The sequence below is a fragment of the Cercospora kikuchii genome (assembly GCF_019650295.1).
Source record: "Cercospora kikuchii DNA, contig_00004, whole genome shotgun sequence".
NCBI lineage: Eukaryota > Fungi > Ascomycota > Dothideomycetes > Mycosphaerellales > Mycosphaerellaceae > Cercospora > Cercospora kikuchii.
The window spans coordinates 1,883,130-1,907,553 of record NW_025408585.1 but is presented as its reverse complement, the minus strand read 5'-3'; the positions used below and the strand labels follow the sequence as shown (position 1 = coordinate 1,907,553).

The 24,424-nt window shown below is 51.3% G+C and overlaps 13 protein-coding genes across 14 annotated transcripts; 5 read left to right on the top strand and 8 right to left on the bottom strand.

The window, feature by feature from the left end:
• Window positions 1-498: 498 nt before the first annotated feature.
• On the top strand, window positions 499-1,959 carry CKM354_000698400 (uncharacterized protein; the record flags this gene model as incomplete). Its single annotated transcript, XM_044802321.1, has 1 exon — window positions 499-1,959. One exon carries the CDS (start codon window positions 499-501, stop codon window positions 1,957-1,959), a length of 1,461 nt encoding a protein of 486 aa, XP_044658256.1.
• A 7-nt stretch (window positions 1,960-1,966) lies between these two features.
• On the bottom strand, window positions 1,967-3,251 carry CKM354_000698300 (uncharacterized protein; the record flags this gene model as incomplete). The annotated part of the gene is made up of 3 exons (XM_044802320.1): window positions 1,967-2,826; window positions 2,877-3,122; window positions 3,176-3,251. The coding sequence occupies 3 exons, from the start codon at window positions 3,249-3,251 to the stop codon at window positions 1,967-1,969; spliced, it is 1,182 nt and encodes a 393-aa protein (XP_044658255.1).
• Window positions 3,252-3,524: 273 nt separating this feature from the next.
• Window positions 3,525-4,454, bottom strand: CKM354_000698200 (uncharacterized protein; the record flags this gene model as incomplete). Its single annotated transcript, XM_044802319.1, has 1 exon — window positions 3,525-4,454. One exon carries the CDS (start codon window positions 4,452-4,454, stop codon window positions 3,525-3,527), a length of 930 nt encoding a protein of 309 aa, XP_044658254.1.
• Window positions 4,455-5,212: 758 nt separating this feature from the next.
• CKM354_000698100 (cystathionine beta-synthase CYS4) lies at window positions 5,213-6,859 on the top strand (the record flags this gene model as incomplete). Its single annotated transcript, XM_044802318.1, has 1 exon — window positions 5,213-6,859. One exon carries the CDS (start codon window positions 5,213-5,215, stop codon window positions 6,857-6,859), a length of 1,647 nt encoding a protein of 548 aa, XP_044658253.1.
• Window positions 6,860-8,897: 2,038 nt separating this feature from the next.
• CKM354_000698000 (uncharacterized protein) lies at window positions 8,898-9,343 on the bottom strand (the record flags this gene model as incomplete). Its single annotated transcript, XM_044802317.1, has 3 exons — window positions 8,898-9,065; window positions 9,123-9,284; window positions 9,341-9,343. The coding sequence occupies 3 exons, from the start codon at window positions 9,341-9,343 to the stop codon at window positions 8,898-8,900; spliced, it is 333 nt and encodes a 110-aa protein (XP_044658252.1).
• Window positions 9,344-9,870: 527 nt separating this feature from the next.
• On the bottom strand, window positions 9,871-10,357 carry CKM354_000697900 (uncharacterized protein; the record flags this gene model as incomplete). Its single annotated transcript, XM_044802316.1, has 2 exons — window positions 9,871-10,239; window positions 10,295-10,357. 2 exons carry the CDS (start codon window positions 10,355-10,357, stop codon window positions 9,871-9,873), a joined length of 432 nt encoding a protein of 143 aa, XP_044658251.1.
• Window positions 10,358-10,590: 233 nt separating this feature from the next.
• Window positions 10,591-11,637, top strand: CKM354_000697800 (uncharacterized protein; the record flags this gene model as incomplete). Its single annotated transcript, XM_044802315.1, has 2 exons — window positions 10,591-10,731; window positions 10,783-11,637. 2 exons carry the CDS (start codon window positions 10,591-10,593, stop codon window positions 11,635-11,637), a joined length of 996 nt encoding a protein of 331 aa, XP_044658250.1.
• Window positions 11,638-11,999: 362 nt separating this feature from the next.
• On the top strand, window positions 12,000-12,621 carry CKM354_000697700 (uncharacterized protein; the record flags this gene model as incomplete). Its single annotated transcript, XM_044802314.1, has 4 exons — window positions 12,000-12,194; window positions 12,261-12,330; window positions 12,392-12,486; window positions 12,544-12,621. 4 exons carry the CDS (start codon window positions 12,000-12,002, stop codon window positions 12,619-12,621), a joined length of 438 nt encoding a protein of 145 aa, XP_044658249.1.
• A 452-nt stretch (window positions 12,622-13,073) lies between these two features.
• CKM354_000697600 (uncharacterized protein) lies at window positions 13,074-15,482 on the bottom strand (the record flags this gene model as incomplete). Its single annotated transcript, XM_044802313.1, has 1 exon — window positions 13,074-15,482. One exon carries the CDS (start codon window positions 15,480-15,482, stop codon window positions 13,074-13,076), a length of 2,409 nt encoding a protein of 802 aa, XP_044658248.1.
• A 1,118-nt stretch (window positions 15,483-16,600) lies between these two features.
• CKM354_000697500 (uncharacterized protein) lies at window positions 16,601-17,800 on the bottom strand (the record flags this gene model as incomplete). The annotated part of the gene is made up of 1 exon (XM_044802312.1): window positions 16,601-17,800. The coding sequence occupies one exon, from the start codon at window positions 17,798-17,800 to the stop codon at window positions 16,601-16,603; it is 1,200 nt and encodes a 399-aa protein (XP_044658247.1).
• A 963-nt stretch (window positions 17,801-18,763) lies between these two features.
• On the bottom strand, window positions 18,764-20,497 carry CKM354_000697400 (uncharacterized protein; the record flags this gene model as incomplete). 2 transcript variants are annotated; one of them, XM_044802310.1, is made up of 3 exons in its annotated part: window positions 18,764-19,893; window positions 19,944-20,117; window positions 20,170-20,497. In XM_044802310.1, the coding sequence occupies 3 exons, from the start codon at window positions 20,495-20,497 to the stop codon at window positions 18,764-18,766; spliced, it is 1,632 nt and encodes a 543-aa protein (XP_044658245.1). The 2 variants fall into 2 exon arrangements, with proteins under 2 accessions (XP_044658245.1, XP_044658246.1); XM_044802311.1 differs by having other exon boundaries at window positions 18,764-19,890.
• A 1,636-nt stretch (window positions 20,498-22,133) lies between these two features.
• Window positions 22,134-22,787, top strand: CKM354_000697300 (uncharacterized protein; the record flags this gene model as incomplete). Its single annotated transcript, XM_044802309.1, has 1 exon — window positions 22,134-22,787. The coding sequence occupies one exon, from the start codon at window positions 22,134-22,136 to the stop codon at window positions 22,785-22,787; it is 654 nt and encodes a 217-aa protein (XP_044658244.1).
• A 191-nt stretch (window positions 22,788-22,978) lies between these two features.
• Window positions 22,979-23,992, bottom strand: CKM354_000697200 (uncharacterized protein; the record flags this gene model as incomplete). The annotated part of the gene is made up of 3 exons (XM_044802308.1): window positions 22,979-23,245; window positions 23,307-23,828; window positions 23,891-23,992. The coding sequence occupies 3 exons, from the start codon at window positions 23,990-23,992 to the stop codon at window positions 22,979-22,981; spliced, it is 891 nt and encodes a 296-aa protein (XP_044658243.1).
• Window positions 23,993-24,424: the final 432 nt, after the last annotated feature.

The following is a 24,424-nucleotide window of genomic DNA, read 5'->3' as shown; positions in this document are numbered from 1 at the left end:
AAAGTGTAGTTCATGACATGGTATCTAGAAGGCTAAGTTCAAGACGAGAGGAAAGAGTAAGTACATACAGCGGCTTGGCAGACACCTCAGGCACTACTGCCGCGAAAGCGATTCCTGCCTTCCCTGGTTACGACCAGAGTTTTCTGGTTCCCCAGCAAGGACATGATGAAATGTCAAACGATGTTATTGATCCTTCACTTCTGTTTCCCTCAGCTCAACAGAGCTGCTGTTCTAGCACTGTCTTGGCCGCAGTCGGAGCTTCCGCAGGGTGGAACTTCGCCCAGCTCACCAAGAGCTTCACTCAATGCCTTCAAATGCCGACCTCACGTCTGAAAGATGATCCGCGGACCGAGATTCCAGGTGTGAAGTGCATCATCCGCAGAATACATAGGCACTGTCTCCGTCGACTGGAGAGATTACAAGTGGAAAGATATCTCACCCCACGAGCCCCGACCACCGCCTTCTACCCGAAGCACACCACTCCTCCACTAACCTACCATGTCATCCACCGATACAGGCAAGCCTACGCGCCAAAATCGCGATGCGATCCTCTCAAGCCTCCCTCCACCCTATCCAGGCGACCTTCGCTCTCAAATCAAATCTCAAGTCTCCTCCTCATCAAGCAAGCTCCCACTGCTCGTAATACTTGATGACGACCCAACGGGGACTCAGACCTGTCATGGGATCCAAGTGCTTACAACTTGGTCTACCCCCGTTCTTCGAGATGCCTTCAACTCCGAAATAACTTCCAACATCGGCGGCTTCTTCATCCTAACAAATTCGAGAGCCCTCCATCCCCACGAAGCAGAAAACCTCATCACAGAAATAACCCAAAATCTCCAAACCGCAAGCCAAGAAACCGGTAAAACATTCGAAATCGTTCTAAGATCGGATTCCACACTCCGAGGCCATTTCCCTCTCGAAGCAGATGCCGCAAGCAAAGTCCTCGGCGAAGCGGATCTCTGGGTCTTGGCACCATTCTTTCTACAAGGTGGAAGGTACACGATTGATGATGTGCATTATGTAGATGAGGAAGGGACATTAGTTCCCGCTGGAGAGACTCAATTCGCCAACGATGCGACTTTTGGATATAAAGAGTCAAATTTGAGGGATTGGGTTGTGGAGAAATCTGGTGGGAGAATTCCGAGGGAGAAAGTTGTGGGGATTGGGTTGAGGGATGTGAGGGAGGGGGGACCGGAGAGAGTTCAGGAGTTGTTGGAGGGGTATGAGAAAGGGAGTGTGGTTATCGTTAATGCGGCGAGTGAAAGTGATATGGATGTTGTGGTTTTGGGGTTGTTGAGGGCTAGTGAGAAGAGGAAGTTTTTGTTCAGGAGTGGGGCGGCGTTGGTGAGTGCGAGGTTGGGGATTAAGCCTATTCCTCCGCGGACAAGAGGGGAGTTGCAGTTGGACCCGAAAGTGGGAGGTTTGATTATTGCGGGATCATATGTGCCGAAGACTACGGCTCAATTGGAAGTTCTGGTTGAGAAGAGTGGGGATAAGCTTACTACTGTCACGCTGGATGTTGGAAAGCTACTTGAATCTTCAGAGTCTGCAGAGCAGATCGTGGAAGAGGCTCAGGCGACTGCTGCAAGCGAGATCCAGAGAGGACAGGACGTCCTTGTCATGACTAGCCGGAAGCTGGTGACTGGAGCTGATGGCACTGAGAGTCTCAATATCGGAGCAACAGTGGCGAAAGCACTCGTGTCATTCTTGACCGGACTGCAGTCGCGTCCTCGATATGTGATTGCCAAAGGTGGCATCACTTCATCGGACATGGCGACCAAGGGTCTGCAGATGAAGATCGCAACAGTTGTCGGACAGGCGGCACCTGGAGTGCCGTTATGGGAGTGCTTGGAAGAGACGTCCAAGTGGGCTGGCATTCCTTACGTTGTGTTCCCAGGCAATGTCGGCTCGAATGAGACTCTGTTCCAGGTAGTTGATGGCTGGAGAGCTCAATAGCCATGTTTCAGGTAGCATCTCCATTTGATTCATTGTTCGCTTGTGTCTCTTTTTGTGTTTGCGCCTCGACGGTCAAGTCTTCTGCAGCCACAGCATTCTCATCAGCCTCGCCCCACCCGTACTCATCAGCGTCTTCGTCAGAGTCGGCAATCTCTTCGTAGAAGCGCTTGCGAGCTGGCTTAGCGGGGCTCGAACTCTTTGCCGGCGGTCGTGCTACGACCGGCATTGGCGAACTGCTTGTCAAGTCTACAGTCGTGTGCTTCGGTCGCAGTAGTCCATTCTCATCGATCTCGAATCCAATGGCGTTCCTAACGTCAGAGGTAGGATCGAGGGGCATCAAGTTCCGGCCTTGACACTTTTGCACACCAGCAAATCTGCCAGCGAAGTCGCGAAACACGACAATCCGGGACCAGACTCCGTTCTCCCATTCTGAGCCTCCAAGACCTGGGCCAATGGCAGCTGGCATGCCATCATCAGCTCGCATTTTGGAACCGCATCCAGTCGTAACGATGATTGCCATGCTGTGTAGCACAGCCAGCCTGCTCAATGCGGTGACTAGTGTACCCAGAATGGCATATCTACGGCCTGCCTGCCATTTCTGTTGCTCAGTCCGGCCACCGTTTCCGTATGGCATTCTTGGATAGTCGAGGTTCAAGAGAGCTTCTAGTCCATCTACCACCATCAATGTAGTGCCCGTCGGAGGAAATAATGCTGGAGGCTGCAGCACAAGAGCAAGGAGATGAGAGAAAGTCGGAATTGCGAGATAACGAAGGTGGTCTTGAAGCAGTGCGGCTGCAGATTTCCCTTCTGGTAACTCAATGTGCTCGAGCACTCTGAGTCTAGGGGCACTCAGTAACGAAGAGCAGTCTACCTGCAATTAGTGCTTGCAACGAGGCAATGGGAAGTGATTTGCTCACCAAGCCATGTCACAGTGTCGCCCGCCTTGAGAGCCTCCACAGCAGCTTGAAATGCAATCGCGGTCTTGCCAGCGCCTGCAGGACCCCATATCTCGGCAACCTTGCCACGTTCGAATCCCGGACTTGCAGCTGGGTTGTTGCCAGTCAAAGAGTTGTCCAGGTAAGTGATGCCGCTTGAGACCGCCGAGGCTCTCGGGTTGTCAAGGTCTCCAAGTGCATCGGCAGCGGACTGTGTTGCAAGACGGTCTGCCGCGAGATCAGCATCTCACCCTGCAATAGTCAGCATTGGGATTGCTTACGAGTCAAAGCACCGGAAGGCGCTTGCGAAGAGCCATTTGAAGATGAAATGGTAATGACTGGGTTCTGGGCAGACATGCTGCCTGTTCCGGGATCACTACATGCGCTTCTCTGAAGGGAGACAATCTGTCTTGCCGTGAGGTCAAGAGTGATGAAGCTAGCAGGACTCGACGCGTCAAAGTCGCGTCCTCGATTCGTGCCAAGACCCACAGTTTTGCCACTCGTTACAGCTTTGCCATTTATCTAACTTGGAACACTAATAGCAAGGAGAAAAATCCAATGCGTCCCCGGAGACAAGTTAGGTAGTGCTATGAGCACGAGGTGTGCACTCATGTAGAAGAACTGCAACATTTATTTGTTCTCAAACTTCAATCCACTCTCGGCTCTCACAGCGCCGTATATTCCCGCAATGTCACCCTTGTCTCCAGCGTGGTCAACGACCTGCTTGAGATGAGCATCGGCCACCTCAAGAGCGTTCATCTTCGCTCCGCAGGCTTCAGCTAAGCTTCTCGCATGACCAGCGTCCTTTCTGGCAAGATGCGCCTGAAACAGCGGCTCATCGCGATCAAAGTAATCGCCGCTCTTCATGCGATTGCTATATGCAGCATACGGCCCTCCTCCAAACATGGTTTCGATGAAAGCATGCAGGTTGTCGACTCCCAAGCCTGACTTTTCCGCCAACACATGCCCTTCAGAAAGTGTTTCGACCATTGATAAGATGAAGGTGTTGCCAACAATCTTCAGTTTCGTGGCATTCCCATGCGGCTGATCAGTATAATCGATTTCTGCTCGACCCATGACGCCTTTGCAATATGGTCGGACACGATGGACTTGAGCCTTGGGGCCCGCGAGCACACAGATCAGTTGGCCATTATCAGCCATCGCTGGTGCACCGAACACAGGACATGCCACGAAGTCAGCTCCAGCGTCATTGATCGTCTTGGCGAGCTTATTGGTTGTGTCCGGATGAACTGTACTGCAGTCCACGAAGAGCTTGCCCTTGCACTCAGGAACCTTTAATGCTTCATTGATGTTCTCCTCGACGGCGGCATCGTTGGCAAGGCATAGCAGGATTATGTCTGCGCCTTTGACTGCTTCTTCGATGGACGTGATGACTTTGGCTTTGCCGTCCGGAAGCTGCGAGACAAGCTGCTCGGTTCTACTTTTCGTTCGGTTGTAGACGAGGAGCGGTGCTGTGTACTCGCCCTTCTCGACCAAGTTCTTGACCATGCCTCTGCCCATGTTCCCGAGGCCGAGCCATGCCAAGCGAGGAGGAGCCATTGTGATGCTTTCGTTGTTAATAGAGAGATTTGATGCGTATGAATATGGGAGGCTTCGTCTAGGTAAACAGTATGGAAAAGAGCACGCGGAAGCTTCGATGAATACCTCTTAAATGGCTTCGCGATGACGTGTAGCTCTGCCTACCATAATAGGGACCGAGCAATGCAACGGCGATTCGTACGAGCGTCGGAAGCCTTGAACGGCCGTGAATGGCCTCTAGAGATGGATGGCTGTGACCGCAGCAGCCGTCGTACTGATGAGAGCGTAGTCATGTACGAGCATGCTAACATCGCAGGACGTGTGTGCAACGCGCGGTAGAAATGGGGAAAGTTTCCTTCCAGGGAACGAGCGGGTAGGGTGGGGTGATGTTAGTGAGGTCGAGCGCGAGACCAGCGCGTTGCCGGTGTCAGTACCGCAGCCACGCTCGGTGTGTTCATTAATGTCCTTTGCTCCTCGAAGATGTATTCTCCTCTATACACGACACACGTCGCACGATGCACCGTGATGATGCGGCCAAGGAGTCGTTCATGCGCAGAGACTTCCGGGTGGTCGGCTATTTGCGGCCAAAGGCAAAGCTAGAAGGGGCGAGGGGCATTTTCTTGACAAAGACTGGAACTGCAAGGCGTGACCGAAAACGCGCCTGGGACACTTTTTGAGGGCAGTGAGTAGCATCGGGCATCTCATATATTCTCTCGACATCTTCGCCTTTTCCTTCTCTCACTCCTCTTGACATACACCATCACCATAGACGATACAGCATGTCGCACCTCAACTCGAAGACCCCGCGGAACCCGCCCGCCGTGATGGACACCATCCTCGAAAACATCGGCCACACGCCACTTGTCCGCTTGAACAAAGTACCTCAGTCGATCGGCATCAAGTGTGCAGTCTACGCAAAATGCGAGTTCTTCAACGCCGGCGGAAGTGTCAAGGACCGCATTGCCCTCCGCATGGTCGAAGCGGCAGAGAAGGAGGGCCGTTTGAAGCCGGGATACAGCGTGCTGATTGAGCCAACGAGTGGTAACACTGGCATCGGTCTTGCCTTGGTGGGCGCCGTCAAGGGCTACAGAACCATCATCACTTTGCCAGAGAAGATGAGCAGCGAGAAGGTCAGTGTGCTCAAGGCCCTCGGCGCTGAGATTATCAGGACACCGACGAGCGCTGCATGGGACAGCCCGGAGAGTCACATTGGTGTTGCGAAGAAGCTGGAGAAAGAGATCCCAGGCGGTGTCATTCTGGACCAGTACAGTAACCCAAACAATCCCCTGGCACACGAATTCGGCACAGCCGCAGAGATCGTTGAGCAAACGAACGCGCTATCCTCGAGCCTGAAGGCAGTCATCGCAGGTGCGGGAACGGGTGGCACAATCACAGGTATCTCTCGAGGCATCCGCAAGGCACATGGAGATAAGGTCAAGATCGTGGCAGCAGATCCAAAAGGTTCGATCCTTGCAGTGCCAGCGCAGTTGAACGACGAGGGCAAGGACAAGCCATATAAGGTGGAGGGCATCGGCTACGACTTCATCCCAGAAGTTCTCGCTCAGCAAGAGGTGGATGTGTGGTACAAGACCGATGATCGCGATTCCTTCTACTGGGCGCGCAGGCTCATCCGCGAAGAGGGTCTACTCGTGGGTGGCAGCTCAGGATCCGCAATGTCTGCATGCATGAAGGCCATCAAGGAAATGAACTTGGGCCCGGACGACTCTGTGGTCGTCATTCTGCCTGACAGCATTCGCAGCTACTTGAGCAAGTTCGTGGACGATGACTGGCTCGCAGCGAACGACCTACTGCCACCTTCTGAGCCTCTTACCGCACCTCCCACACCGCCTACGCCAGCTGCGGAGCCAGTCAGCGAGAATGATGGCAAGCCAGAGTCTCTGCCTATTCTCACAACAACAGAAACGAAGGACCAGTCCAAGGATGCCAAGATTCGCGATCTTCGCCTTAAGCCAATTCAAACTATCGCTGTGAATCAGACAGTGGACGATGCAGTCGAGCTCATGCGAGACAAGGGCTACGATCAAATTCCCGTCACAGCTGCCTCTGGCAAGCGTCTTGTGGGCATGGTCACTCTCGGAAACTGCCTCTCCTACCTGTCATCCGGCCGCGTTACTATCTCGAGCCCCATTTCCGACGTCATGTTCAACTTCAGCCAGATCGATGAAGTCAAGCCGATCGAGAAAAACCCAGACAGCGCAGAGGGAGACGAGAGCAAGCGCGAATTTGTCGAAATCACGATGAACACTCCACTGACATACCTCGAGCGATTCTTCGTCTGGAATGCTGCCGCTATTGTGACGGAGCGAGATACCGACAACTCTCTCAAGGCAGTCGCAGTCGCTACGAAGGTCGATCTTTTGCTTTGGCTTGTGAGACAAGGGAGACAGCAAAAGAATGCGGCTTAGAAAGTCTTCATCAATTGGTTATCTGTTTTTTGAGCGATGGTGTTGGTGGATACGATACGGTCATTGTGTAGATCTTGATAGATGAAGTAAGCACTCTCTGTCCTTTGTAACACTGAATATGGTCTGCTTCTTTCCATCTGCCAGCACGAATCCCATGGGCCACTGACGATAGAGTCATCCCGAAATCGGGAGGTAAAATGTCATTTCTCCACAGAATTGAGGGCGTGCCGTGGGGACCTTTTGAATATCTGAAAGCATTGCCAGGCGTCGAAAAGACGAGGGCATGCTTGACAGAATCCAGTCTCTATTCTGTCATACTTCTACACTGGTCCAAGAAAGGGACATTGGGCAGCATCGCAGCCGATCTTGAAGCGGAAACATGGGCTGACGATCAGGACTCTCCAGATTGTCATATTTGAGCCATCAGGGGTGTTTGGAGCAATGAGAGCGTAGTGGGAAGCGATATGGCAGAGAGATGAGCAACAAGAATAGAGTCTCTCCGCATTATCTTAAGTGAGGCGCAGCTTGTGAGTTTGGAATCTGCGAGCACTGTACAAGGTGATGTTGCAGAGACAGAAGCTAGAATCCGATTGCTTCTGGATTTTATTATGTTGGATTTGATCAGTGAGTGACAGATCTGTGAGCTTTGCAGCGATTAACCATAACAGAGAGCACGAGTTGCAGATTGCTGTGTCCGCGATCAAGTATGTCTGTCCCACGTCAAAGTTTTGATGACGGGCAGCTTCAAAATAGGAGATGGAACGGAAGCATATTGCACATATTGTGCCAGTGCTTCCGTTTGAATACACGCGTGTCGCGATCCGGAGATTAAAACCTGTGTGCTTTCCATTCGATGATGTATATGAAGTGAGGGTTCATTCGACCAAGCCTCTGTATCATTGGTGTGGCGTCCAGCTCGACTTTTCCATTTTTGTAAGTGTTGCACAAGACGTTATGAGTGAGCATAGGCCAGCAGAATCTGGTCTCTGCGTAATCATATACCGAACATGTCACATAAGATGAATATCTGCGAGCATTGCACGAATCGAACACCCGGAGGCATAAGCTGAATCATTGAGTCTCTGTAACATCGAACACCATGGGCAGCTATTCGTTGTTCCTTTTGTGAGAGTTGAACTGAATTAAATGATGGAAGTATGGCACCGTAGCATGAGTCTCTGCATGACTGTAAGGATGATGTGACCTATGAGATAGACATATATGAGTATTACACGAATCGAGGGATTGGGGTCAAGCCAGTACTCCGCTCTCTGAACGATGCAATATTATATCCAGCCCAAGCTCCCCATGTCTGGAAGCGTTGCACCGAATATTGAGGGAGAAGCATAGGCCAATGGTTCTGAATCCCTGCCAAATGTTATACGTGACATGGCCTGTGATTTGAATATTTGAGAGCATTACGCGAGTCGAAGGGAGGGAAGCACGAGTCAGTTCAATGCACTCTCTGAATATCGTTGCAGGTTACCGAACCCAAAAAGTGGAAACTGGACAGCATTACACGAGTCAAAAACACGGAGACATCAGCTACTTCAGTCCAACCTCTGCAAACCTTTATGCATGACACGAACCAGAAGATGGAAATAGAGCGCCATGGAACGATTCGAAATGACGGAGGCATAATTTGATTTAATACAATCTCTGAGCATCTTGATATATCACATCACCCGAAAACAGGATGTCGAGCAGTATTGCACGGTCCAAAACGCAGAGACAGAAGTCAAATCAATCAAGTCTTTGGGAACCATTATGAAGGGCACGATCAGGAATGGGAAATCGAACCGCATTACAAGATTCGAAATGACAGAGGCATAAGTCTATTCAACACGATCTCAGCATACATTACAGGTGACACGGCCCAAAATAGGGAAACGCAGGAGCATTGTACCAATTGATTAGATATCGAGATTCCATTTTGAGGCTCTTATATTCAATGCAGCGGTACGCAAAACGCCTTTCTCCATCTCCAAGCACAATCAGGCAGGCAGCAATGCTATATGTCCGCTGCCACTCATTGCTGTCACATCCAGGAGTAGCAGACAGAGGCCCATGCGCGATTGCCAAAGATCCTCCTTCCCACTCGATCCGCCTCATCCGCCATTCGAGTATTGCCAATACCGGTGGCCATCGCCCAGGCTTTGACGATGGAAAGGAGGACTTCGGTGCGAGGGGAGTTCCGGCTGGGTCTCTGTTTATATAGGTCAGCACTGTGGTAATGAAAGTGGATCTGAAAAGCTGTACTAACCAAGGTGATTCTGCGACATACAGCGTACCAATCGTATGCACCGAACATACGTATGCCAGCTCTGTGAATCTGACCGGCCTCTGGGTAGCAGACGAACCACATTGCGAGGCGCCAAGCACGTGCCATGTGCGACAGAGCCAGGCCACGAGAGGGGTGAAGAGGCTGAGTCGAGAGATCAGTAAGTGTTCTCGAGCAGCGCAGACATCTGGAGGACTTACCATTTTGTGTATTCGTCTGTTGTTGCTTCGAGTCCGGGCTGATAGTGAGCGAGTGTATATAGCAGTCGGCGAAAGGAAAGTATACGTCGAGTGCGTGTTGCTGGGAGATATATTTGAAAGTGCGAATTTTATGTGTGCTGCATTGTTTGCTGCTTGCTGATCGGAAGGCTTTTGCTAACTGCATCGGGCTTGAGAATGGATCTCATCTTGCTACAGATTTCACGGATCGATGGCTTGGGGCCAAGGTCATGGTTAAATAATGTCAGAGCAAACAAATTAGCCTTTGACTCCACTTCAAGGCTCTTCTCGAAGAATTGGACAATAGTCGATGCAGTTGGGCGGGTCCAGCAGGACAAATGATCGCAGCCATTCGATCAGCACTCGGCGCCCCCATGAAAGCAGCCTTCGGGAAGCGTCTTTGTTGCTCGATAGATGGAAAAGGAGAGAGCAGCTCTGTGTCTGACCGAGCGGCATACAGTAAATCTCCGTGAGAACTGTCCATGAACTGAACAGAGCCATCGATACCAGGCCTACTTGACGTAATTTCCCCACTGCGTCAGCATCCACACTGTAGTGATAGTACTGACAAAGACCGGGCTCGCCAACCCTCGTCCCCATTTGGCCGAACCAAAGACCAGCCATTCACTGAAAAAGTGCGCGAAGGCGATTCCATAGGTGCAGAGTGCCAACTGATACACCTGAGAATTGTCGATATGGTAGGCAGCGTAGAGTCGAACTATGCTGGACAGAGCAGTCCAGGTGCCAAAAGTGCGAGCGCTGAGCTCATTGACTGGGCTTGCGTTCTTGTCGGTCTTGTAGGGCTTGCCAGCGTAGACCTCTTTGGAACCAGCGAGAGAGCGATAGCATTGGATTGTGTTGCCGATGGACACGACGGCGATCTATCTGATGTCAATATGAGAGTTTCGAGGGACATGATGGGATGATGGGACGTACGAAGAGGAGCCATTTGGGCAAGTAGCCGTCATGCTGTGGAAGGTAGTCGGTCAGAGACGCCATGATTGCGAGGTTGAGACGTTATTCTTGTTCAATGATCGCGAGATGGGGAGATCAAGGGTTTTGTGTTTCCACTGTCCAGCTGCGGCTGAAAGCGCGACGTGAAGTTGGGCGCGTCCGCGTTCTCCACAAATTCTTGGAAGTCCAACCCTAACCACCGCGGCCAACACCACCTCCCAACCACCTCATCTGGACATTCACTTCGCAGCTCATCCTTCAAGCAAGAAACCGGCACGATGGCGTCCGCAGTGCCCATTGACATCTATGCTGCGCCCACGACTCAGATCTTTGCAGCCATTGGCCTGATCTGGTTGACACTGAAGATCTTCTCCTTCTGGCGATTGATTGCTTCCCTGTTGATTCTGCCAGGCACTTCTGTAAGGCTCACACACGGTATACTGATGGACAGAAGTGCTGACATGGCTTAGCTCTCCAAGTTCGGCAAGAAAGGCACCTGGGCAGTAGTGACCGGTGCTTCCGATGGCATCGGCAAAGAATATGCCCTCCAACTCGCAGCCAAAGGCTTCAACATTCTCCTCGTCTCACGTACACAATCGAAACTCGAGACCCTTGCGACCGAGATCCAACAGAAATACAAAGTCCAGACCAAACTCTACGCAATGGACTTTGCCGCGAATAAGGACGCCGACTTCGAGAACCTGAAGACACTGATTGCTGAGCTGGATGTGTCGATTCTGATCAACAATGTGGGACAAAGTCATAGCATCCCAGTGCCGTTCATCGAGACACAAGAGAAGGAAATGAAGGACATCATCACAATCAATTGCTTTGGCACCCTTCGTGTCACGCAAATTGTCGCACCAGGCATGGTACAACGAAAGCGTGGCCTCATTTTGACCATGGCTTCTTTCGGCGGAATCATGCCTTCTCCATTGCTCGCAACCTACAGCGGAAGCAAAGCCTTCTTGCAGCAATGGTCGACAGCTCTCAGCTCTGAACTTGCCTCCTCGAACGTGCAGGTGCAGCTCGTGCAGTCTTACCTGGTCACTTCTGCCATGAGCAAGATCAAGCGTTCTTCAGCTCTGATTCCAAACCCCAAGCAATTTGTTCGTGCTGCTTTGGGCAAGATTGGCAGGTCTGGAGGTGCACAGGGAATCGCGGCGACCAGCACACCTTACTGGTCCCATGGAATCATGCACTGGGGTATCGCAACATTTGCAGGGACGATGAGTGGGCTTGTGCTGGGCATTAACAAGAAAATGCACGTTGATATCCGCAGACGGGCACTCAAGAAGGCTGAGCGTGACGCAAAGAAAGCTTAGATGGCTCGTGTAGCCCATGCAGGAATACGAATGACTTCCACATTCCCACAAAGAACTTCTTTCCTACCATCCAAGGTCATCCCGTCCTGTATACTCACTCGAGTATAGAATAGAGATCACAACACCATTGAGCCGGACAGCTTATGTGAGCGAACCATGTCTTGGCACATTTCGCGTCCGGCTATTGGTCATCCAATAACCGAGGACCGTCATGTCAGCTAAACTCCGAGCACCCTGCTAGGCATCCTCAAAACAGACAAAACACATCAACAAGCTCTGAAACCACATCTCTACCCCAGAACCAGACGCCAGGATAGCCTTGTCCCAATCACAACTCGCAGCCACAGCTCACAGTAATCATCATGGCATCTCAAGTCCTCGGTCACTCCCCTCTCATCAAGCCGCTCGTCACGCTGGCAGGCTGGACCTTCGTGATGGAGGCCTGGATGTACGCGACTCGTATTCCAGCTATCTCGAAGTACAACGTTAGCGTCGACCCCGAGAAGGTGAAGGACGATATGAACACTAAGATCCCAGTGGCAATCCGTCAGATTGCGGTAAGGTTGCGCCAGCTCCCTTGTCTAGTGTCTTGAAAGCTAACGTGGGTGGTGTGGCTGGTGTAGGACAATTACAACCATTTGCACGAGCAACCGACTGTCTTCTTTGCTGTGGCATTGGCTCTTGCTGTTGTCGGTACGCGAATCCTTACAGAAAGTGCAAGGGGAAGGCACACTTATACTGACGGAGCACGCAGGTGATGATCACCCAAACACGGTGAAAGCGGCTTGGACCTACGTTGGCGCAAGAATCGTGCATTCTGTTTTCCAGTCGTTGGTCAACAAGGTCATGGTAGGTGTTACCGATTTGCAGTACAGCTATGGAGAACATTGTTGACACGCTTCCCAGATCCGCTTCCAGCTCTTCTTGGGCAGTTCCATTGTCCTGGCTGGTTTGACTGGTCGCCTTGCACAGATCGTCTACTAGATCACGAGACAGCTGAAACGATAGGAATCAAGAGGCTTGACAGAACGAGTGGAATCACAGAACGAGTGCAAGCTGCACTGGGGTGAACGATTTTGTACCTAATCTTGAAATATGTTGCAGTATCTGAACAAGCTTGCCTTTCATTTTTACCATGCATGCGATTACGGAAGGAGTGGAAGCATGAGATGGTGGCAAAATTTGACAATCGTGATGCCTTCGCCATCATTTCCTCGACCGTCGCGCAGGCTAGTTGTGGACAGCAAAACGGAAGCTGAGAAATCCGCTCACTCTGCGACCTCTCTCGCGAACTAGATTTCGCAGCTGCCGCGCTTCTCGAGACAGCGCCGTAGCTGCGCTATACAAGATGGAGATACGATAATCGAAGGGGCACTCGAATTCCACGGGCAGAGGAGCATGGAGTTTCAAGCGCGGTTTCTCTTTTGCTTTCCACACTAGTAAGGACCAGTCGCTAACATTGGCCTAGAGTCTGTCTGCTCACCCGTTGTTTCTCCCTGATCAATGCGCGACGATGCCAACTTCAGGGCTTGTGCCTTGTACTTGCTGCCGCGCCTTGCTATGAGCTGATTAGCCAGTTTGCCAGCCTGGCAGAGGTGCGTTTTCAACTTGGACTGGTGCCGTTCGTCAGCGTCTGCGGCTTGCCACAGAATGTAATTAGTGGGCACATAGAGATAGGGACCATGAATTCCACGAGCCTTGGTAGTCAAGTTACAGGTGTCAACGACCCATTTCTTACAGAGATTCAAGAAGTTCGCGTAGTCGAAGAAAAGGTGCGGTTCATCGTCAACGATGACTTCTTGTGCAACCTGCAAAAGTTGAACTGGGGTAAGTCGCCTCGTGGCCAGATATTGTTGTTTTATTTTCTCATCTTGGATGCGGTCGCGGTAGGCCTCAACGACCTGGTACAACAGGCGCAACTCAGTTGTAGACTTAGATCTGTTTAGCACCATGTCGAGCAGGCATGCTGACACAAATTTGACCCTCTTGCTTTCTGCTTGCATTGGAGTGAGCATACGTGGCTCCTTTTTAGTGACTTCTGCGGGCGAGTGACCCATGGCGATCAGGAAGTGATTTGCAATGGATCTTGGAGTTGTTCCCCTTAATCTCAGAGAGACGCCTCTCGTCTCCTGACGCTCGATGAAGAAGTCCATATCGTCCCACGGCGCAGAAATGGCTTGGCTCATCCGCCCAGCGTGGTAGAGATGCACAGCCGAGAGCAGGATCCCGTATTCCGACATGTGCTCGATCGCGTGGTGCTGTGCACCGTGTAGGTGGTAGCGGACTATATTGGCCGGCAGCAGGGGAAGGGCTTTGAGTATGCTTTCGGGTATGAAGATCTCGCCTGCAGTGAAGGGGTCGGGCGCTCCTTCAGGAATCCGAAAGATCCAGCCACGAGCGCCATTTTGCTCTCGCTCGATCAACAGCGCCGTGTTGTCACGCGCCTCTGACCATGCGACATCATTGCAAACGCTCACATACTTCTGCTTGGCTTTCGTGAGAAATTTATGCGCGCGTTCGCACTCTTGCAGTATACATGACATGGTGTCACCAAGCTGGTCGTGCATGTCTGCGTAGATTTGCGTGGCAGCAACAAGTCCAATGTTCATCTGACCACACGTGCTGAAAGCCAACAGATGGCTGAGGAACAAGTCACCGGTAATAGCGACTTGAGTGAACGCAGCTCGATCAAAGTGACGAGGTCCTATGGATGGGAACGTTTGCTTTAGCTCGAATGCCAGATCCAGGAGCACCTTAGTGAATGGGGAGCCGGAGATATTAATGCTCGGTCTTCTGCCTGAAAACAGGTCTCTCCTCTCGGATTCATCGCTCCAGACATATCGCTGCATTCTTCGAAAGCTTTCCAGAGCCTGCCAAGCGTGTCGACATAACAGTTCGGCATCGGCATGAGGGACAGTCGGTTGAATCTGCAAGCCATCACAATACTGAGAAAATGCGGCGCGATTAGCGTAGTGCATCTGTGCGTCCATGGCCACGGAGCTGGAGTCCTGAGCGCCGATTGCGGCCATGAGCTTGTCGAAGTCGCTCATTTCAGGATGCAGTTCTGTAAATTGGTCTGCCAGTTGTCCGCACATGCACATAGCAGAGCCGGCAACCTTGGCAGCAGAGATGAAGGAGATATTTCCTTGCTTGTACTGCTGCCAAACACCTTTGAGATGAAGTCTGATATCGGACATGTCCTTCAGCAGACACCATACCGCAAAGAGGTTGTCCTCACGTTCGTTGTCAAGTCGAAAGCCATCAGGTGTGGCTACAGGGGGCACGAATTCGGTGTTGCGCTCCGGAATCAATTCATCATCCGGAATGTCTGCTGGCTCATCGATGTGCAGATGCTGGAAAAGATTCGTCAGATCGTTTTCGAGGGAAGCGAGCTTTGGCCTCTGCTTCTTGCGCTTCGGTCGGCGGGATTTGTGCTCGCGATTCAAGATGTCCCAAATCTTCTCCAAGACGCGCAAAAAGTATTTGTGGGTACTGTTTGCCTTTCGCAGAGCGGACATGTCATTCATGCCTGCCGAGTCGCCATTGTCGGCAAGTTCCTGGTACCATTTCATGGCCATAGTGCGGCCAATAATGGCATCCTTCGTGACGTCCAGAATGGCGGTGCTGATTTCGATTGATGGGTCTCTTGCATCCACGATCAGTTGAGCGTATTCGACCAACGTGTCCAGTGTCACTGTCTTGGGTACCGTGGGTTGTCGAGCGGCTCCGGAAGCTCGCGCTTGACGATCATTGAGTTTCTGTGCCGAGCTGGCAAGCCAGTGAATAAGTCTGTTCGTGCCAGCTTTGTATCTCAAATAGTGCGATACGAGTGGAACGGATGCCATCTTTTGCATTTGTAGTGTTCTGGTATGCTGTTTGATGGAGTTTTGGCATCAGCAGGATTGATACTGTTATACCCATTAGTACTTCCCGCCAATAGACGCAAGACTCAAATTGATGCTCGCCATGAGACATGCATGCGCAGCAAACACCTTGGCTCATCTCAAAACGCCTGTCTCACTTCCACGCTCTGTAGTATCTTGTTCAAATGTTTCTGTCCGTGAATCAGAGTCCAGAGTGACCCTGAAAGGTTTTGTAGCATCAGAGACATGATGATCAGCACTCGCGGGAGCATGATTTCGCGCGTCGGTAGTTCGCGTCATTGGAGACGAGCAAGAGTAGCTGTGAGAACTGTGCACCATAGCCCACGGCGTGAGCGTCCTGTGTTAGTCACGAGGGTGGAAAGCAATCGCTACAAATGATACCTGTTTCTGGCGCAATACAGCCTTCCTTGCCTATGCTGCTAAGACACCACTGTCTGTCGCAGAATCAAGAAAGCAGGAGGAGCTTTCTCTCCAAAGAGTCGACGTCTCCGCCCTTTAGCCACCTGAAAAGACATGGCTATGCTGCCGGAAACTGTCTGGGATACGAGCGCGTGCACCATCTAAAGATGCGTGAATCAGCAAATGCAGGTCAAATCTCTCCGCCATCGAGGGGCGGTCTCCACGTCTCCCAAAATAAAGCAAGACATGAGCACATCATGGCTTCTCAGCCACGTGCATGGTCACTCTCGTCTTGAGTGCGACAGCTCTGACCAAGCACGAGGGAAGTTTCGGTGCTCGAAACGACGACATCAATATTCGCAGTCCTACCGTGCATGCCAGGATCGAGATTTGCCGCTTGTATTGATTCGAGAGGGCGCTGCGTTCTGCAAAGAGAGTCGTGAGATTCGCCAGCAAGCACGCATGGAGGAGAGAAGACGCGTCACGAAGAAAGAAGGGGAGGGAGCGGGAGATGAGGGAACGAAGGTTGACTCAGCTTCTTGGCATTTCTGACATTGCCATTCCCTCTGACTCTAAGTGCATTCGATCATATCCAACATTACTACTATTACTTATCGCGTCGACACGGCCATGAACCATTCTTTGCATGCACATCATCTTGACCACCCTGTACCATAATTTTAAAGCATCATCAGAGTGACAGCAGCCACGACAACAGCAGTCCAACCAAGAGCTTTCACGCCGCTCGCCGCACCAGTGTAAGGAGTGACACTGGGCGCGGATGTGCTTGATGTCCAAGATCCAGATCCTGTTCCAGCAGACGCAGTTGGCGCAGTTCCGTTGCTCCATCCGACACTCCCAATGTAGGAAGTCGCCACTGGTGACGCCTTGGTGATAACAAGGGTAGGAAAGTTCCAGAGTGTCGTTGTCGCGACTTCAGTGGTGGAAATGACAATTGCAGGCTTCCCAGCAACAGTCGTTGTTGGAGACGACGCAGTTGACGTGCAGTTTGCGTAGCTGGTTGACCATGATGGAGAGCTAGATGATGCGGCTGCAACGGGGACAGACGAAGTGGTGCTCGCTGACGCTGCCGCTGATGCGGCGCTGCTGACTTCTGCAGTACTGGTGGCGACAGTGCTGCTGGTCGAAGAGGTCCTTGGGACAGAACAGTAACCATCCTCCGGGAAAGAGTTCACAAGCTCGGCGACCCAGGAAGCGGCATCCTGCGAATACACATCGAAGTAGTTGGTATGAGCCTCCACGGTATCTGCACCCTGTCCAGGAGCGCAAACAAGATCGTCTTTTGCACAGTAGGACCTGAGTCTGGGCGTGTAGCCATTCAATATTTGGTTGGAAGCTTCTGATCGAGGTCCGCCTGTTCCTTGGCCGGCATTACCATCAAGGTAGTTATATGGCTTATTGGGCTGATGGAGCGGGTCACCGAATAATAGTGCCGCAGCAATGTTGCAACTCGCGCCGGACGCGCTGTCCAGGCCAGTATCTGATCCGCAGCTGCCAGAAGTCAGGATATCACCGATGATGTTGGCTCCTTGGCTGTAGCCGCTCAAGACAAGCTTGCTGTCCGGACATTTTGCGTAGTAAGCTTCGATTTGTTGCTTTCCATTGTTGCTCCCCGTCGATACTGCATTGCAGTAGTCGCTCGATGCAGCAGGATATACGACGTCCTCGTAATCGCAGCTCAAGCCAGACAGGTCTGTACAAATGTCGTTGACAAGCTTCTCATGACGACCAGGATAGGGTTCGTTCCAGCCTCGTGCAATGAAGATGTGCACGTCGGTACATGATCCAGTTCCTGTTTCTTGTGCCAATGCAGCCGGTGCTGCCAACAGAAGCGGCGATACCACCTTCTTCGCGTGCATGGTGTGAGATTAAATGTGTAATATGTTGGGATGAGAATTTCTGCTGGTCTCTACCTCACTCCTGCCGTGAGACTTGAAACCTAGCAGAGATAGAAAGTGAGATGCAAAGTGATGCTCGAAGATAGAAGACGTTACTGTAGTGAAAGTGAGATCTATGGCGCAACGCCTACCTACTGATTCAATCATGAGTGCTTGTCCAAACTGCCGGCGACTAGTGCGGCTCGTATTACTCCAGAATAGGTGACAAAGCTGCGTCTCGGACATTGCGATAGTGGACAAACTGCCATATTGGTGATAGTCCTCTGTTCTGCTTCCACTTATAGTCGTGAAAATGCCGTATTGGTGTTGAATCCTGACGTCGTATCGCGCGAAGAGATAAAGAGTGGAGCTGCATTCATCGGTGTCGTATTGGAAAACCTTTCGAAGACCAGGATGTTAAACGTGGACCCATATTCGTACGGCCCGATAGGTACTGGTATCCGGACATCCGAATGAAGTCACTTCTTTGTTGCTGTTTTGTGCATAACGAGCAAGAACGACGAGTTGTCATACCGATTCAATGAGTGAATGCCATCGTGTGCAAGTTTTGAGCCACAAAGTTTTCTCGCTCGTGGTACGACAGCCTCTGTTTCTAGTGTTCAAGCAAGTATCAATTTTCCCGAGCACATCCCGAGTGCCAATCAGATGTGGCACCATGCTCTGGGCAGCCGCTGAGAGCCATGACTGTGATGGCAATCATGGATCGACAATACGGAGGTTGGGTCTGAAAGAGAACGTAGGTCTGCATAGCGGGCAACGCCTCGTTTGAATGATGTTGAGCACTCCAAGACGATTAGACGATCCTCAAAGTAGACCAATGCATGTGGTTCTCGCATCGAAAGCGAAATTGAAGTCGGATCGCCCGTCCATTGCTCAATCTGAAACAGAAGATAAGTCACAAGTTGCGATACTTACGCTGTCCTTTCATTCATTCCGCAGTTGAAAGGCTGCGTGCAAGACCTTTCCCTGCTCAATGACATCGGCTTTCAGGCTGTCGAACTTCTCAGTGCCAAGAACATCCGCCGGTGCTAGGTACGCCTCCAGACTGCCCGACCATAGATTGTGATTCTCGAACTTCTGTTTCTCTATGTTGAGCAATTCGTACTCTGGAATGACCGCGATTTCCTTTCCATCGACGGTCCTAACCCACTCGTGCCCGGAGCCGTTGGGTTTTGCTCGGTACTGCCATTCCTTCTTGGAAAAGCCCTCGGGTTGATACTCCAGCTCCTTTTGTCGCATGCGATGCGAAACACTTGGGTGGATGGTCTCATGTAGTTGACAGACTGGGACATCGGCTCCATTGGCCATTTTCCAGTGACCTGGAGTGCGAGTATACCACAATCTCCTGGTGGCAACGAATGAAGAAAACTTGTACGTCAACTTATTCGTCTGTGTGAGAACTCCATCAGACCATTGAATGCGTCGCTCACTTGCTTCTTCGGTGTTTTTGGGAGCTTTCGTTGCGACTGCGTTGACCACTCCCTCATGGACGCGTTTCAATACGGGGTAGTACAACTGTGGCTTGCTGAATTGGAGCAGATTTTCAGCAGTGAGCTGATCAATCATCCATGCAAAACTCAACGAATCGACACTGTTGGTGCACCACACGGGATCGCTGTGGCCTCCGACATCTCCATGATAGCCTGGAAACCAACACTGCTTGAGTACCGTGCCAGCGGCTTCGGTTTGGTCGTACTGATACCAGAGAGTCGGCGAGAAGTTGCCACGGTTTTCGTCGAGAGCTAACGCCTGGAAGGCATATTCGATCTTTGGATGCAGAGCGGTGGAATGCCAGTCGATATCTTGACCAGGTTGTTGTTGGTAACCTGACATGCCCACGCTACCGACAGTATCGAACACGCCAACGCATTTTATCTTGACGTGCATGTGTGTCCATCTTTTGATGCAGTCGTATCGGGTTGTCGGTGGGCTGTTCAGCTCAAGTCCTAGTTCTCCGGGGGTGGCTTTCGCTCGTGCCCATGCCATTTCTTCGAAATTGTGCTCAGAGTAGCCGCGTTTCTTGTAAGCTTCGAAGATCTCATCAAAGTAGTCTTCTAAGTCAGCGACATGCCCAAAATCGAGGTAGTCAATGGCACCGACATACCCATCATCCCTGGGGTGAGCAATCCGAAGTTACAAATGAAGCTTGCCAAAACTCGTGCTGTGTAGGCTCCCCTAGAAAAACCGAAAATAAACAGCTCGTCTCCGGGTCCATAGTTATTGGTGATGTAGTTGTAGGCCTCGCAAACCTTGCCGTTAAGTCCGGCACCAAAACCGCCTTTTTCCTCGTTAATACAGCTCTGAGATGGCAGTTTTGACCGAAGTGGTACCTTGTCTCGCTTTTGTATACGCTGAAGCAGTAGTGTCCGTTCCGATACCAGCCTGATAGTATGTGATCTGAGGCATTTTGGTCTTGCCATCTTTGGCATATCCCACGTTCGCGATACATCGACTGAGTCTGGCAATGTTTGTCGGGTTGCTCTCGACACCCTGGTTGGAGGCATTGAAGGTGCCATCGCAACAGACTATGAGTCGCTTGGGTAAAGTTCCCGATCCATCGATTCGGCGGCAGAGGCTACAGTCTGGCACAGCGGGTGTGACGATAGACTCGACGATATTTGCTTTGTGTTCAGTACTGTGGGCACCGGCTTCTGCCATGTTGGCTGCCAAAGTCTTAGCTCAGTGAGAGACAACGATTGCCGTTGTCCGTCAGAGGTGACATGATCGTACTTATAGCAACAAGCCGTTCCCCCGCAGACCACAGACCACAAGGCGTTCGAGCAGCATATGCATGCTTCTTGTGCCATGCTGCAACCTGAACAATGATGGGCCAATCTTGTCGACGCGATTGTAGAACGTGGCTTGCGTGGCCTGAGCTGAACTGTCTGGTGGTAGTAGCTGAAGCTCAAATTGGGATTAGCGACAGTCTGGACCCCTTTTTCCCGTGCATCGGGCTGAAGTACTGCATCCACGCGCATGGTTAGAGTCTTAACAGCCAGCCACGTTGCTGCAGCTGGACTGTATGACCTCGAAACGGAAGTTGCGCAACGCGGTGCTGGAATAGTGGTTTCTGCAGCTTGTCTGTGTTCCTCACACCGCATCCCATTGAACGCCGTGTCTAGTCTTTGATGCTCCATCACTGAGATCAGGGATCAGATGATCAATTTATTGTCTTCAAGACAAAGCAGACGAGCATAAGAATTCCGGGCGTCCAAGCAACATCTTGGGAGAAAATGTGTAGCTTGTTCTCAGCCAACAAGACTGGCGGAGCTTGTCACTTGTGGTAGACTGCAGTGGCGTGCAGCAATGCGATGCGGTGCATGTGAGAAACATGTTTGGAGCAAGAAACGGACTCGCGGAAGAGAAGAGCACGACGCAACGCGGAGCGTGTCCTCAGCTGAGTCAGCCAAGTCTCGGCAAACAAGAATGTCTGGGTCGCGTTTCTCAAGATCTCAAAAGTACACCATCTACACGCGTCGACAATAATCGTCAACGCCTCAGCCTCCGCTTCTAAACCCCACGCCAGGAGTGCGCCTCGCAGATGAAAGCCAGGAGCAGCTTTCATGCCCGACGAAGTCCATCGTGAAGCGCAGCTCTGGATCCATTGGGTCTTCACCGCTGTCACGGTCCACGGTCCCATCATGCTGCCATCCACTCTCCTCTCCATGGTTCCCAAGCATCGCTGGGGGTCAACAATATCAAAGAGCCACCACAAGACCCAGGACCATCCTGCAACATGTCATGACTATCAGGTGCTTCTCCGCCGAACAACCTCCATTCAACTGAGTTGAACAGCGTCGTGGAGGAACCAATTGTGCGTATAGGATCACGCGTGAAGACTGAGACTGGCTCTACTGCGATGGTTCCTGTCTTACATTGTGTGTATTCAACCAACCCTGCCGCATGTGTCTGGGCAGGCTGATGATGATGCTCGGCTATCCATTCAATGCCTACTGACTTCAGCTGTTGATAAATGCCTTGGACCGGAGCTTGGTGAAGACAGCCAAGTGAAGATGCAAGACACCGACGACAGAATGGTCTCTCATGGGACAAAGGCAAAAGCCCAATAGGGACTGTGGCTCGTTGTCCTTTGTTCTCGAACGTGGCCTTGCCGGCACGGATTTAGACGTCTCATTTGGACCTAAGACAAAGCAGGCCCATGACATGGCGTGAACGCATAGATATCATTCACAGTCTACTCTATCGAACGTCAAACTGACACTCAGCCCTTCCACACTCTAACCAGCAATCGCCAAGCCTACGCAGGCCGCAGGAACAGCCACAATATTTCGACATGGCACCCTCCACCCGCCGAAACAGCGCGCTTGCAAAGAAGATCGCAACACTCCAGCTCCGACTCGCACCTCTCGTCCCACTTCCGGCAGGACCGCCTCACCCTGCATTTCCAAAGACTCTCATGGCATTTCATTTGCTCACCGAGGACGAGCTTGACAGCATTGCACACTACTACCATCAATCGACACCCTCTCAATGGACGCATCATTATCCGGCGAACATGAACTGGGACAAAGACTTCCTCGCAAAACCATCCAATCGCCCACAGCCAGTACCACAAACACCAATATCAGCTTCCAAAGTCAGCTTCGATGGCCGTATCCGACGTCGCAGTCGCCAACTCTCACAATCCGAAGACATCTGGCTTGAGGACTTGATGAATACGGTTGAAGACATCCAAGCACCAGTCTTGACTAGTCAGAGTGATGTGGAAGGGTACGACCCCAGAGCTCCATATGCGAACATGAGTGACAAGGAGCGGATCAGAATCAAGAGACGAAAAGTTGGCAAGTTCATTGGCTTAGTGGGAATGGAGACTCCAGCTGAGGAGATCGCTGCGCGAATTCAAGTGAGTCTCGATCGCGCTGTGGAGCGAAGTAGGGAAGAGCAGAGGAAGGTGGAGGAGACTGTGATGAGGAGGCGAAAGGCGTAGGGGACTGCACCATACTGATCATCTCTGGCGATTTGTGCGGCGTAGTCGTGCGCCGTGATCATGCTCAACACCCGCATCCGAACGCCATTTGTGGAGGAGAAATCACGTTACAACGAGTGGATTCCGAAGAACTGCAATGTTGCAGGAATCGCATTGACCGATGCGCTCGAAACATCCAACAACTTAGTGCCTCATACCTTCTCCTGTAGAAGTTGCACATCATTCCATCCCATGGCTCTTACTTGTATCTTCATACTCTCCAACACTCGTGCTTTCACATTCTTGTCATACACATCCTGCCCCGTGAAAGCTCCATGAGCGCTCTCAAAATCGTGCTTCTTCAGGACTTGCCACATCTTCTGCAACTCCGGCGGTGGAAGTGGAATCATATTCGGGTAGGAGTACATGAAAACAAACGAATTCGTCCCAGCTGGTCTTTCCACATGATAAAGCCCGCTCTGCGTCAAAATCAGCTCCGTCCATCCTACAAACCTCCACCAAATCATGCTTAAAACTCACCGGCGTAATCAAAAAACTATCCGCAATAAACAATTTCCCTTCCCAAAGCAAAACCAAACTCCCCGGAAAATGCCCTCCAACCTTAATAGCCTTCACATCTTCCACAATCTGCTCCACTTCACCCTCGATCAGCTTCCTCCTCCCCTCGCCATCCTCCCTACAAACCCACTCCTCATCTTCTGCCGAAAGATAAACTGGGCAATCAAACGTCTTCGCCCAATCCAAATGCGTCGTATAATAATGCGGATGAGAAATGACAATAGCTTTCAATCCTCCTTTCGAATTGATGAAATCGACAGTTTCTTGATCGAGATATGCGATGAGGTCCCACAAGACGTTTCCAGAGGGTGTACAGATGAGAATAGCGCGCTGTCCGATGCCGAATTTGGGGCTTGTGGAGATTGAGATTATGCGGGAGTCTTCTGGGAAGGGTTTGAACTCGTTTTTGTATCCTTTACTGGAGTGGAGAGAGGCGAGGGAGGTCCAAGTTTGGCCTTGAGGTGGGACGTATTGACGAGGGTCCTGGAAGGTTGGTCAGTGACGTTGGTAGGTTGTGAGGTTGAACATGATAGAGCACAGCTCACGTCACAGATCCGACAAGACTTGAGTGGTTGGTCTGCGGGCACATCGAATTGCGTTCCACAAGCGCGGCAGATAAGTAGGTCTTCGTTGATTTGTAGAGACATGACGACGGCTCGATTTGCTTCGTCAAATTCGATGTTGTTTGGAAGCCTCAGTGCAAGCTCATTTATATGTCGCTGTATTCGGAGCTGTCCGACAGTCGGAGATCGTCACATTGGAACAGTCTTGGCGGATTTGAAATCACTTCAGGTCTGGCCTTCCTGTCCAAACGGCAGATCAGCATGATCGTCTCTTCTTAAGACGCGGAAATAGGGTACACTGCGTGTGATTCGCAATTCGAGGTCTTGTCGTGGCGTGACGAATAAGTTTAAAAATTCAGAAAAAAAGATACTTTGCTTCGCTGAATACAGTATGGACGTATCCAAACGCTCGAACGATCCACAATGCGTCTTTCATGAAAAGAACATCCAAAAAGGTCCCCCGTAATGCTCGCTCGTCGGGCCTAATTAACGCCTGTACAATTCTCCATCGACCAA